Raw genomic sequence first — 14,127 nt, 5'->3', positions numbered from 1 at the left:
TAACCATTCTGACCTGATAGAAATCTCTGAGGTCTTTAAGAAGAGTAAGTTCTTCTTATTAGGCAACCATTCTGAAGCCAGGTTTTTTTTTTTTTCCCTGAACCAAGCTCACTTTTATTTTTATTTATTTATTTATTTATGATTTATTTTCAGTGTAACAGAATTCATTGTTTATCCACCACACCCAGTGCTCCATGCAATAGATGCCCTCCATAATACCCACCACCTGGCTCCCCCAACCTCCCACCCCTGCCCCTTCAAAGCCCTCAGATTGTTTTTCAGAGTCCATAGTCTCTCATGGTTCATCTCCCCCTCCAATTTCCCTCAACTCCCTTCTCCTCTCCATCTCCCCATGTCCTCCGTGTTATTTCTTATGCTCCACAAATAAGTGAAACCATATGATAATCGACTCTCTCTGCTTATTTCACTCAGCATAATCTCTTCCAGTCCCATTCATGTTGATACAAAAGTTGGGTATTCATCCTTTGTGATGGAGGCATAATACTCCATAGTGTATATGGACCACATCTTCCTTATCCATTCGTCTGTAGAAGGGCATCTTGGTTCTTTCCACAGTTTGGCAACCATGGCCATTGCTGCTATGAACTTTGAGATACAAATGGCCCTTCTTTTCAGTACATCTGTATCTTTGAGGTAAATACCCAGTAGTGCAATTGGAGGGTCATAGGGAAGCTCTATTTTTAATTTCTTTTTTTTTAAAAGATTTTATTTAATTATTTGTCAGAGAGAGAGAGAGAGAGAGAGAGAGAGAGAGAATTGGAGAACAGAAGCAGGCAGAGTGGGAGGCAGAGACAGAGAGAGAAGCAGGCTCCCCGCTGAGCAAGGAGCCCAATGTGGGACTTGATCCCAGGACCCTGGGATCATGACCTGAGCTGAAGGCAGCAGCTTAACCAACTGACCCACCCAGGTGTCCTTCTATTTTTAATTTCTTAAGGAATCTCCACACTGTTCTCTAAATTGGCTGCACCAGTTTGCATTCCCACCAACAGTATAAGAGGGTTCCCCTTTCTCCACATCCTCTCCAATGCACATTATTTTCTGTGTTGCTAATTTTGGCCATTCTAACTGGTGTAAGGTGGTATCTCAAAGTCAACAAACACAAAACCAATAATCATGTCAAAAAATGGGCAGAAGGCATGAACAGACACTTCTCCAATGAAGATATACAAATGGCTATCAGGCACATGAAAAAATGTTCATCATCACTAGCCATCAAGGAGATTCTGAAGCCTATTTTAACCTCTTTTGAGAACGAAGTTGTTCATTTGGTGTACCTGTGTCTTTAGTCTCACTGAAGCATTCTCAGAGTAGCAACGAAAGCCTAAACCCTGCAGGAGAAGAGAATTAATAAAGATTAGAGCAGAAAACAATGAAATAGAAGCCAAAAGAATGGTAGAACAGGTCAAGGAAACTAGCAGCTGGTTCTTTGAAAGATGAATACAATTGATAACCGCCCCCCCCCGCCCTGCATCTGCCAGACTTTTCCAAAAGACAAGAAAAAGGACCCAAATAAACAAAATCATGAATGAAGGAGGGGGGGGATCACAACCAATACTGAAGAAATACAAGCAATTATAAGAACATATTATGAGCAACTATACGCCAACAAATTAGGATATCTGGAGGGAAAGGATGCATTCTGAACGACTTATAGACTGCCAAAACTGAACCAGGAGGAAATAGAAAACCTGAACAGACACACAACCAGCAAGGAAATTGAAGCAGGAATCAAAAACTTCTCTCAAAACAAAAAAACCCAGATGGCTTTCCAGGGGATTTCAACCGAACATTTAAAGAAGAATTAATACCTATTCTTCTGAAGCTGTTTCAAAAAATCAAAATAGAAGGGAAACTTCCAAACCCTTTGTGAGACTAGCACTATCTTGGTCCCAAAGACAGACAAGGATCCCACCAAAAGGAGAATAAAAGACCAATATCTCTGATGAACAGAGATGCAAAAATTCTCACCAAAATAGTAGCCAGTAGGAACCAACAGTCCATTCAAAGGATTATTTACCACAACCACATGGGATTTATTCCTGTGCTGCAAGGTTGGTTCAACACCTGCAAAACATTCAAAGTGTACATTACATAAATAAAAGAAAGGACAAGAGCCATATGATCCATTCAATAGATGCAGAAAAAGCATTTGATGAAGTATAGCATCGTTTCTTGATTTAAACTCTTTAGAGTGGAGGGATAGACGGAACATACCCCAATATCATAAAAGTCATCTCTGAAAACCCCACAGTGAGTGTCATTCTCAATGGGGACAAACTGTAAGCTTTTCCCTAAGATCAGGGAAAGTGGCAGGGATGTCCACTATTGCCACAGCTGTTTAACATATTACTAGAAATCCTAGCCCTAGCAATCAGACAACAAAAAGAAATAAAAGGCATTCTGGTTGGCAAAGAAGAAGTCAAGCTCTCATTCTTCACAGATGACATGATACTCTATGTGGAAAACCCAAAAGACTCTGCCCCCAAATTGCTAGAACTCATATGGGAATTCAGTAAAGTGACAAGATATAAAATCAATGCACAGAAACCAGTTACATTGTTATACACCAACAACAAGACAGAAGAAAGAGAAATTAAGTAATTAACTCCATTTGCAATTGCATCCAAAACCATAAGATACCTAGGAAGAAATCTAACCAAAGAGGCAAAGAATCTGTACTCAGGAAACTATGAATTACTCATGAAAGAATTTGAGGAAGACACAAAGAAATGGAAGAACGTTCCATACTCATGGATTGGAAGAACAAATATTTGAAAATGTCTATGCTACCTAAAGTAATCTATACATTTAATGCAATTCCTGTCAAAATATCATCAACTTTCTTCACAGAACTGGAACAAATAATCCTAAAATTTGTAAGGAATCCAAAAAGATCCTGAACAGCCTGAGGAATGTTGAAAAAGAAAACAAAGCTGGAGGCATCACAATTCTGGACTTCAAGCTCTATTACCAAGCTGTAATCATAAAGACAGTATGCTCCACAAAAACAGACACACAGATCAATGGAACAGAATAGAGAGCCCAGAAATGGACCCTCAACTCTATGGCCAACTAATCTTCCCTAAAGCAGGAAAGAATGTCCAATGGAAGAAAGACAGTATCTTCAACAAATGGTGTTGGGAAAATTGAACAGCCATCTTCAGAAGAATGAAACTGGACCATTCTCTTACAGCATACACAAGGATAAACTCAAAATGGATGAAAGACCTAAACATGAGGCAGGAATCCATTAAAATGCTGGAAGAGAACACAGGCAACAATCTCTGTGACCTCAGCTGCAGCAACACCTTGTTAGACACATATCCATAGGCAAGGGAAACAAAGACAAAAATGAAGCATGGGGACTCCATTAAAATAAAAATCTTTTGCCCATCAGAGGAAACAGTTGACAAAACCAAAAGAGATTGACAGAATGGGATAAGTTATGCACAAATGACATATCAGATAAAGGGCTAGTATCTGAAATCTATAAAGAACTTACCAAAGTGAACACCCAAAGAACAAATGATCCAGCCAAGACATGGGCAGAACACATGAATAGACATTTTTTCAAATAAGACATCTAAATGGCCAACAGACACATGAAAAAATCTTGAACATCACTCGTCATCAGGGAAATTCAAACCAAAACCACAATGAGATAGCACCTCACACCAGTTACAATGGCTAAAATTAACTGGTAAGAAAATGATAGGTGTTGGTGAGGATGTAGAGAATGGGGAACCCTCCTACCCTGTTGGTGGGAATGCAAGCTGGTGCAGCCATTCTGGAAAACAGCATGGAGGTTCCTCAAAAAGTTAAAAATAGAGCTACTCTGGGTATTTACCCCAAAGATATAAATACAGTGATCCAAAGTGGTACGTGCATCCCCAATGCTCACAGCAGTCATGTTTGCAATAGCCAAACTATGGACAGAGCCCAGATGTCCAGTGACAGATGAATGGATAATGAAGAGGTGATAATAATGGAATACTATGCAGCCATCAAAGAATGAAATCTTGTCATTTGCAATGACACAGATGGAACTAGAGGGTATTAGGCTAAGTGAAATAAGTCATTCAGAGAAATACAATTATCATGTGATGTCCTGGATACATGGAATTTAAGAAACAAAATCAAGGATCACAGGGGAAGAGAGGAAAAAATGAAACAAGTCAAAACCAGAGAGGGAGAAAAAAAAGACTCTCAATCACATGAAGCAAACTGAGGGGACAGGGGTGGAGGGAAAGAGTAACTGCGTGATGGACATTGGGGAGGGGATGTGTTGTAATGAGCGCTGTGTTTTTTATAGGATTGATGGGATGTGTTGAAGGAGCACTGGGTGTTGTATAGGATTGGTGGATCATAGACCTGTACTCCTGAAACAAGTAATACATTATAGACAACTAATTGAATTTATTATTTATTTATTTACTTATTTAAAGAATTTACCTATTTATTTGACAGAGAGATCACAAGTAGGCAGAAGGCAGGCAGAGATAGAAGGGAAGCAAGTTCCCCACTGAGCAGAGAGCCTGGTATGGGGCTTGATCCCAGGACCCTGGGATCATAACCTGAGCCAAAGAGAGGCTTAACCCACTGAGCTACCCAGGTGCCCCTAACTAACTGAATTTAAATAAAAAGTTAATTAAAAAAAGAATTTTTAAAAAAGATTTTACTTATTTATTTGACAGGCAGAGATCACAAGTAGGCAGAGAGAGAGGAGGAAGCAGGCTCCCCGCTGAGCAGAGAGCCCGATGCGGGACTCAATCCCAGGATTCTGAGATCATGATCTGAGCTGAAGGCAGAGGCCCAATCCATTGAGCCACCCAGGTGCCCCTTAAAGAAAGAATTTTTAACAATAACCTCATAGAAGTTTGGTAGAGTTTGATTGCTTTCCTTTATATTCAGCTTCAAGATTAGACTATGCCTAATTATTAGCTCTGTGATCCTGTGTACAGTAGTATTGAAGGAGAATAAGTGACAAAAAAAATTCACATATTTACATTTATTTATTTATTTTTAACGATTTACATTTAAAATTAAGTAAATGAATGGGCTCATATATTTATATGTAAATGTTTTGGGCAATTGTGACAAAAAAAGTCTTCAATGTTTTGTAAAACATGTAGGTTATTCATAGAGAAATATATGACAAAAGAGACAATCAAGGTCTCCTCTGGCTTTGTCTTTGATCGTCGTTCTCCCTGAGGACGGCCATCTCTGGACAGCTCAGTGACAGGGGCTCATTAACAGTGTGGGGCATCTGCTCCCCAGAGACGTCAGCTGGGGAAACACATTTGGTTCTCAGTGCCAGCCCAGTCACAGCTGAGTGTCACAGCACCTCTCCTGTGCTCATAAGGGTCTCCCTGTCATACAGGCAGGTGACTGCTTTTGGGAAACCAAGGTGGAGTTTGCAATTGTCTTCATCTCCTAGCTCCTAGAGGAAAAGGGCAGATCTCTGTTCACCTAAAGATACATGAAGTTATCATGAGAAAACATCCTTCTGCTTAGGAAAAATTTATGGATAAGCCAGTGCTGGTGTAGTCAACCTGTGCATTTACTGCACACGACTGATTCTACATGTCCAAGTGCCAGTCCTTGATACCGTCTTGAGGCAGTGACTTGGAAAGGAGGTAGGGAAATAGCTTTGAACCTACAGAGAGGGTGCACAGAGGTGAGTGGAATGAAACTTGGTCTGTGTGTTGCTTTAGGAATTGGAAGTTAGTTCATTTTCCGTTGCAATTGTTCTTGTCACAGAAGAGCTGTCCTGGTTTGCACGTATGGTCTACTGTCTAACGGAAGACTGGAAAGTCACCAAATGTAGGAACTAAATTTAGCTCTTTGTTATAGACTCCACCAAGTCATTCCCAGACATTTCATTCTACTACAGTACATTCACTACACCTGTGTACGCACATGAGGAAAATACTTTAAATATCTATATGTAATGGGAATAAAATATGCCCTTCAGCAATAGAATAAGAGAATCTTCATGTGTATAAAAGTATTATACTATATGCTTCCATACTTTCCTATTGGTTCTTATTGTCTATGAAAACAGACAATATTTGTTCTCTGTTTAAATCTCATTGTCACTATTTATCATTTCTAAATGTTCATTTTCTCTCTTCCAAGTTACCAAAGAATCTAAAACATGTAAGGATTATTAGAAACATTATGTTGAAGATCACAACAGGGAGCTCCACTTTGTGGATATTGTGTCAGTGCATCTCTACTGGGACGCCGGGTTCCATCCTTCTATCCTTGCGCAGGATCGTGATTGGACTCTGTGTGAATGCTGTTGGGGCCCTGCTCAGACGCTCTTTACCAGGCTGCTGCTCTGATCCTAACCGTACATGTTAGGAATATGGGCTGCCAGGTGCACAGCCATTCCCTTCTTCAGAGATTTGCCCTCAGCTGAAAGGGAGCCACTTTGCCAGCCACTTGGGGCAGCTCACAGCCAGGGACAGACTCACGGGAGAGACAAAAGGCTGCCAATGTCAAAACAGGACTAAGTCTAATGCAATGCATGCTCCAGAGCTGTGCTGTCTAATACTGGAGTATGTAGCCACAGAAAGTCATTTAAATTTAAATTAATTCAAATTAAATAGAATACAAAATTCCATTTCTCAGCTAGACTATTTTATTTTGTCTGTGTGTGTGTGTTTTATTTTTCATTTTTTATTATTTTTTAAAATTTATTTTCAGCGTAACAGTATTCATTGTTTTTGCACCACACCCAGTGCTCCATGCAATCCGTGCCCTCCTTAATACCCACCCCCTGGTTCCCCCAACCTCCCATCCCCCCGCCCCTTTAAACCCTTCATGTTATTTTTCAGAGTCCATAGTCTCTCATGGTTCACCTCCCCCTCCAATTTCCCTCAACTCCCTTCTCCTCTCTAACACCCCTTGTCCTCCATGCTATTTGTTATGCTCCACAAATAAGTGAAACCATATGATAATTGACTCTCTCTGCTTGACTTATTTCACTCAGCAGAATCTCCTCCAGTCCCGTCCATGTTGATACAAAAGTTGGGTATTCATCCTTTCTGATGGAGGCATAATACTCCATTGTGTATATGGACCACATCTTCCTTATCCATTCGTCCGTTGAAGAGTATCTTGGTTCTTTCCACAGTTTGGCGACCGTGGCCATTGCTGCTATAAACATTGGGGTGCATATGGCCCTTCTTTTTAGTACATCTGTATCTTTGGGGTAAATTAAATACCCAGTAGTGCAATTGCAGTGTCATAGGGAAGCTCTATTTTTAATTTCTTGAGGAATCTCCACACTGTTCTTGCAAGTGACTGACACAACTTGCATTCCCACCAACTGTGTATTTTAAATGCTCAGGTAGTGACATGGGGATAGTGGCTATTGCATTAGACAGCGAGCGCTGAGTATTTCCACCAGCACAGATGCATACTGTACTGGAGACTTGTGTCCAGCTTCTTACGGGATCAGGCACATGCCATCTTCCACCTGAGACCACATCCTTGCTTAGCGGCTTTCTCTGCTCTGTTTTGCTTCCCTCATCCCCTTTATCCTGAGAGCACTCCCTGAACAAGCCACGTGCAGTGGAAATCCTACCTGATCCCCTTCTCCCATGGAACCTGGTGGAAATCACCGTCCGGTTCGTGAGACCTGTCATTTCCAGTGTTGTGAAAGCTGTCTTCCCCCTCACTAGCTCATCCCGCATTGCCCTTGGGGGCCTTTCTAGTATATTGGGGTCAGCTCAGACCTAGGGGACACAAGCTTTATTAAAGTAACGGTTTTTCATTCCTAGCACTGCCAACTGTATTTCAGGATCCATTCAGGAAGTGGATAGGCAGGGTTTGTATGTCAATTATGTCGGTGACTGTTATATATTTGAAATATGTTCAATACAGACATTTTCATAGATCTTTGGTCTTTAAAATGTGTAGTTTGCTTACCGAGTATGTGATTTTCAAGAAATATGGATCCTTCCACTTAAACCTTTAGACTTATGTATCAGCGCTGAACAGGTGGTAACGGCTCTATCAGCTTTCATGTGCTGGTACAAAACACTCAACCTCTTCCATTTAATTCCCATTCTAATAATTATTATTGTAGAATTGTATTTTTTGAGATGTCATTTCCCACTGTATTTTTTTTACTTTGTTTTTTAAAGAGTTATTTATTTATTTATTTGATAGAGATTACAAGTAGTCAGAGAGGCAGGTAGAGAGAGAAAGGAAGGGAAGCAGGCTCCCTGCTGAGCACAGATCCCAATGCAGGGCTTCATACCAGGACCCTGGGATCATGACCTGAGCTGAAGGCTTGTATGCAAGGTAATAATTTATGTGTGGATTTGTAGCTGGAGTTGCTTCTACAGTCTCACATCATGATTTAGAGATGGAGTTCTGTGCTCTTACATAGGATGGGTGTGTTTACTGTTCCTGTCCAGCCAGGATTATTTACATAGTTTGTCCAAGAGGAATGAATGTTTCTTACTGCATTCAGGCATTTGATACCTACCTATGTAGAGATGATGGTTTTTAATCTACTCACACGGTCTTTACGTGGTAAGAAGTAGAAAAAATGAAGTTTTTCATTTAACCTTAGGCTACGCATGTCCTTTCTCTGGGAAGATGTGTTCTGTGGTGGTGCACAGAGATTGGCGAGGGACGGAGGCTGAGCGGGGGAGGTGGAGGGAGGAAAGTGAGCCGGATCAGCAGCTCAAGCTGTTGAGATCCGAAGAATGCAGTATGCAGGCTGCTCTTTCTCACGCCCAGTGCTGCTCAAGGGGAATGGTTTTCCTAGATGTAATGTGAAAAAAAAAAAAAAAGAAATAAGATGGTGGACAATGACAAGAGTATTCCTGTTCCCTCTCAGGGTTCTCTCCAGGAAGGCACTGGAAGCAATTGTAACCTCCGGACAATCCCATTCTTTCTGTCTCTTTTAGTGGGCATCTCCTTTGCCTGATGCTTTATTTTTCAATGGAAAATCATATTCATTTTTGTACCTTTCGGATAGAAGCCATTCAGTATTCTTTAGATATATGTATACATACATACACATGCGTATGTAATCCAGAAAAGAAGGAAACCATTTGTGCAAGTTCAGCTCACCACAGTTTTGTCTTCTCTTCCCTTCCTTCTTAGTCCTTATTGATAAGATAATGTTAAAATAGATCACTATGTATTGTGATGGTACAATATGATACTGGTGTTTTCCTTGGATGAGTTAACATTTCCCTTTTGTCCTCCTTACTTTGGTGAGTAATGCCTTCATTAGACACCTTGAAAATGCCAGCAATTTCTTTCAGATAATTTATCTGTATTTGTGCATGTGTGCATGAAACTGAACTGTGGTTTATTTGCTCTTCTGAGCAGGTGTGAGTCTGGGCACATTCTCTGTTGTTGCATATTTACACTGTCTCAGATACCTTTATAACTAATTCCATTAAGAAAGTATTTGTGGATAGATTTTCTTTTCTGTGGATACAACTGAATGCATCTCTACAGGAAATCCAAGGAAGTATAAAATAATGTGACATACTATATCCTCTATTCTGATTTCATAAAACTTATTTAATGCCAGTTTTGTACCAGTTTCTTTCACACACTAGTGGGTCTGCCCTGAAACCTGATTCAGATATTTAGTCTCAGAAGAACAAGAAATGATCTGTATGCCTAAGCATTTGAACATGAAAGAACTGAAACACTCATTTTCTGATGCCTCTTTGGTTGGTTTATAACTGCTTCTTCAGTACTAAGCAGCTGGAAGTATACGGTCATCAGACTCACCCAAGCGCTGGTTACGGGTCTGATTCAGCATCATTAACTCTGCAAGACAACTTCGAGAAGGTACTAACCTAATGTTGACAGATATCTGAGATTTTATATAATACCCTTTTCTATGACTTTCTGTGTAGTACTCAAACGTTTCCATTATAGGTATTTACCTGTCATTGCTTTGAGAATAAATCGGTCTTTATCTGTATATATTTATCTAGTTGATTACTTCATCATAGAAGTGGTGTAAAGCATTGCACTTTATATGTGGATTATACAGCTGTGTAACTTTTTAAAGTATTTATTCTGATTAGAATGTGGATGGTGAATACTCCAACCTTTTTCAGGAATTTCATGTACTTTGGTTGGCAATGTGTGAAGCACAAATGTGCAGAAGGAAGAGGAAAGTTGTGGGCACTGAATTTTAGGGCTCTGATTCCACATGACGATGCACAACCAAGGTATGCTCAGAGTTCCTGAAAATTGATACAGTAATTTTAGGCATCTTTAAGGAAAGTTAAGCACTGTATTTAAATGGTGGTGTTTTCAGGTTCTCTCTGGTTGTGTGTTTAGTTGTTTTACTACTCTAAGGAAACAAATTCCAAACATGTAGCTTTCATAAGTATAGTATCTTAGGTAATTCTGACACAATGTTTATACGTAGAACTACTATAGATATTTTGAATGTAATTGAATTATTTGTATATGTACATTCTAACTCCTAAATTCCTATATCTGAACACATTTTTTAGTTTCTTTTGTATTATATTCTATTGCAGGTGAGGTGTGTACAAATCCAGTTGTGTAAAGCACAAGATACATATTTACAATAATGTCCTCCCTCTGTCTGCATCTCCTTCTGATTCTTTCTGATTGTTCTCCCTCTACTTCCTTCATCCTTATTATCTCTAAAATGTATGTACATACTTACAGTCCTTTGAGTCCCATTAAGTTCAGACCAAAAGACTTTTCATACCTATGACTGATGCCAACACGGAGTCCATTATTTCATTTTTCCTATTTTACATATTAAAGATTTACTTTTTTGGATAATGTGGAAGTAAACTGGTATAAGTTATGTCAATTTCAATCATTTATTGAAATAGTTACTTTTTGTATCACGTGGCCATGTTTTATAACATGAGAGATCCACCTCACCTGGCACCAGTTTTTTTTTTTTTTATTTTTTTATTTGAAGGTTTCTTTTAAAAGTTGCTAAATGCTTGCTCCTGACAGGAAACATGTGCTAACAGAGGATGGAACAGAAGAATGGCAGCTCTTTCACGGGGTTTATCCTGCTGGGGTTCTCTGACCGGCCTCAACTGGAGCTAGTCCTCTTTGTGGTTCTCCTGATCTTCTACCTGTTCACTCTGCTGGGAAACACCACCATCATTGCCTTGTCTTACCTCGACCCACATCTACATACTCCCATGTATTTTTTCCTCTCCAACCTAAGCTTTCTGGACCTGTGTTACACGACCAGCACTGTCCCTCAGCTCCTGGTTCATCTCAGGACAGCAGAAAAGGCCATCTCCTTTAGTGGCTGTGTAGTTCAACTGTTTGTCTTCTTAGGGCTGGGATGCACGGAATGCATTCTATTAGGGGTCATGGCGTTTGACCGCTATGCAGCCATCTGCAAGCCCCTGCAGTACACCGTGATCATGCACCCCCGTCTCTGTGCCCTCATGGCTTCTGCGTCATGGTTCATTGGTTTTGCCAACTCTTCATTGCAAACAACGCTCATCTTCATTGTACCACTTTGTGGGAGAAATAAAATAGACCACTTCCTTTGTGAGATCCCCGCACTGCTCAAGCTTGCCTGTGTTGATACCACTGTGTATGAGTCAGAGATGTTCTTTGCCAGTGTGATCATTCTCCTCTTACCTGTGACGTTAATCATCTTCTCCTATGGTCGGATTGTCAGGGCGGTCTTAAGAATAAAGTCATCTGCAGGGCAGAGGAAAGCGTTTGGCACATGTGGGTCCCACATCACAGTGGTCTCCCTGTTCTATGGCACGGCCATCTATGCTTACCTCCAGCCCAGCAACAACTACTCCCAGGATCAAGGCAAGTTCATTTCTCTGTTCTACGCCATCGTCACCCCCATGGTCAACCCTGTTGTATATACACTGAGGAACAAGAATGTTATGGGGGCAATGAAGAAGGTGCTTTGGATGGGCCAGGACTCCAGATGACTGGGTGGGAAAGTCCCATATATGGAACACATTGAATACCAGAGTGATTAAGATGTTTGTGACCCACGTGGATCATCTAAAATTTCCTGTGAGAAGTTTCAAGGGAATTTACTTACTTCATTATTTTATGCAAATGAGTGCTCAAAACCCAAGTTCACTCATTCACAAAACTTCCTGAGATGCTGATTTTTGTTACCAGATCATATGCATATATATGTATGTATATATATATAGATAGATAGATAGATAGATAGATATAGATTTATTATTTAAATTGAGAAAGAGAGAGCATGAGCAGCAGGGGTACAGGGAGAGGGAGAAAGAATCTCAAGCAAACTGTACCCTGAGCGCAGAGCCTGATGCTGGGATTGGTCCCACAACCCTGAGATCACAACCTGAGATGAAATCACGTGTCGGGCAGTCACCACGTGCACCCACCTGGCTGCCCGAGCTCTTCCTCACATTCGTATTTAGAGAGCTCTACAGGGTTTCTTATTTCACTCCCATTTGGGAATCCTATTCCATTTCTAAGTGCAAAAGGACATTTATGCACATAATATGAAGGCATAGGCAAAATAAGAATAGGGGCCACTAACGTGCTGTAAAAAATGTAAAAAATGTTAACATTTTAGCATTTCGTAGCAACTGTTGGAGGAACATCACTTATTCTTGCATTTGGATCATGGCCAAATTACCAGGTCCATAGGTTGACTGTATCATTGCTTTTTCACAGAATTAGGTGGGCATCTGTGGGAACAGCATACTTTTATGTGAACAAGAAATTTGGTAACATCACTTCTGATACAGCCATTCAGATATCAGTGCAGGTATGATCTGAGCAGTATGACAGTGGTTCTATGTAGCCTGTGTGAGGCGTTCCTGTCACACAGGGGCAGGGCCTGGTGCGTTGCTGCCGATACAGCAGCTGCCGAGCCCCAGACAGTGCTTACGAGTCACGTTGTGGTGCAGGCAGAGGAGTGCCCATGTGAGGTCTGTAAGCCGGCTACGCAGCCTGGGATCCACCCCCTGCATTCAAAATGAGTTTTAGGACATTATTGTATCTGAAAGTATATAACTCAGTTCCTAGTCAATATTCTATATATTCTATCTACAGTAATGCAGCAAAATTTCAAAGGGGGAAACATTTAGATCTTCTCTTCATACCATTTTGTAAATTTTTTGATCCAGCCATCAACTGATCTATGTATGCTTTGTATCTCACATCTGCCTGAGGCCCCAGGCAATTTGAATGCAGGGACACATAAAGTAAGAGAAATGACCTCGGTTTCCCAGGAAATCCCATGTTCTGTGGAGCTTACTCATTATTACCAGGAGAAAACTTAAAGAAGAAATAAAATGCATGTGAGCTATTAAAGATTTCTGTGTGTCTAAGCTTTATAGATCACCATCTCTTTATGAAGTAAGCGTCACACAGTTCTGAATTCTGCACACAGCCGAGTGCAGGTAGATGTGTTTGTGTCTTGGGGTGGACACATGCACATAACAACTCTCCTGTTCCTATCCTGACAGCTAACGGGCCTCCCCAGGGCCTTGAAGGTGGCATCTTTCTCTTGTTTCTGATCTTACAGGAAAAGCTTCCAACTTTCTGCCGTTGAGTATGTTAGCCATGGGTTTTTCATATATGGCTACTATTACATTGAGACATATTCTTTCTACACCTAATTTGTTGAATGTGTTTAACATGAAAAGACATTGTGTTTTGTTAAATGCTTTTTTTGGCCTCTATTGAGATAATCATATGATTTTTCTCTTTCATTCTACTAATGTGGTGCTGCACATCGATAGATTTAGTATGTTGGCTTATCCTGTGTCCTGTTACACATTGCTCTTGATGATGGTGTATGAACCTCTTAATCTAGTGTTGAATTTTGTTTGCTAATATTTTTTTCAGAGGTTTATTTATATATTTGGCAGAGAGGGAGAGAAAGCACAAGCAGGGGGCATACTAGAGGAAGAAGGAAACATGGACTCCCCACCAAGCAAGGAGTCCAACACAGAGCTCGATCCCAGGACCCTGGAATCATAACCTGACCCAAAGGCAGCAGCTTAACTGACTGCACCAGCGAGGTGCAGTTCTTAGATGATTGTTCTTAAATTTTTTTTAAAAAGATTTTATTTATTCATTTGA

At 40.5% G+C, this 14,127-nt stretch overlaps 1 protein-coding gene across 1 annotated transcript; it reads left to right on the top strand.

Annotated features, from left to right (window-relative positions):
• Positions 1 to 11,039: 11,039 nt before the first annotated feature.
• LOC132017703 (putative olfactory receptor 2B8) lies at positions 11,040 to 11,978 on the top strand. Its single transcript, XM_059399670.1, has one exon. The coding sequence runs from the start codon at positions 11,040 to 11,042 to the stop codon at positions 11,976 to 11,978; it is 939 nt and encodes a 312-aa protein (XP_059255653.1).
• Positions 11,979 to 14,127: the final 2,149 nt, after the last annotated feature.

This window comes from Mustela nigripes, chromosome 5, assembly GCF_022355385.1.
Source record: "Mustela nigripes isolate SB6536 chromosome 5, MUSNIG.SB6536, whole genome shotgun sequence".
In the NCBI taxonomy this organism is placed as follows: Eukaryota; Metazoa; Chordata; class Mammalia; order Carnivora; family Mustelidae; genus Mustela; species Mustela nigripes.
Note: the sequence above shows the minus strand (reverse complement) of the source record. Positions and strands in the feature narration are given on the sequence as shown.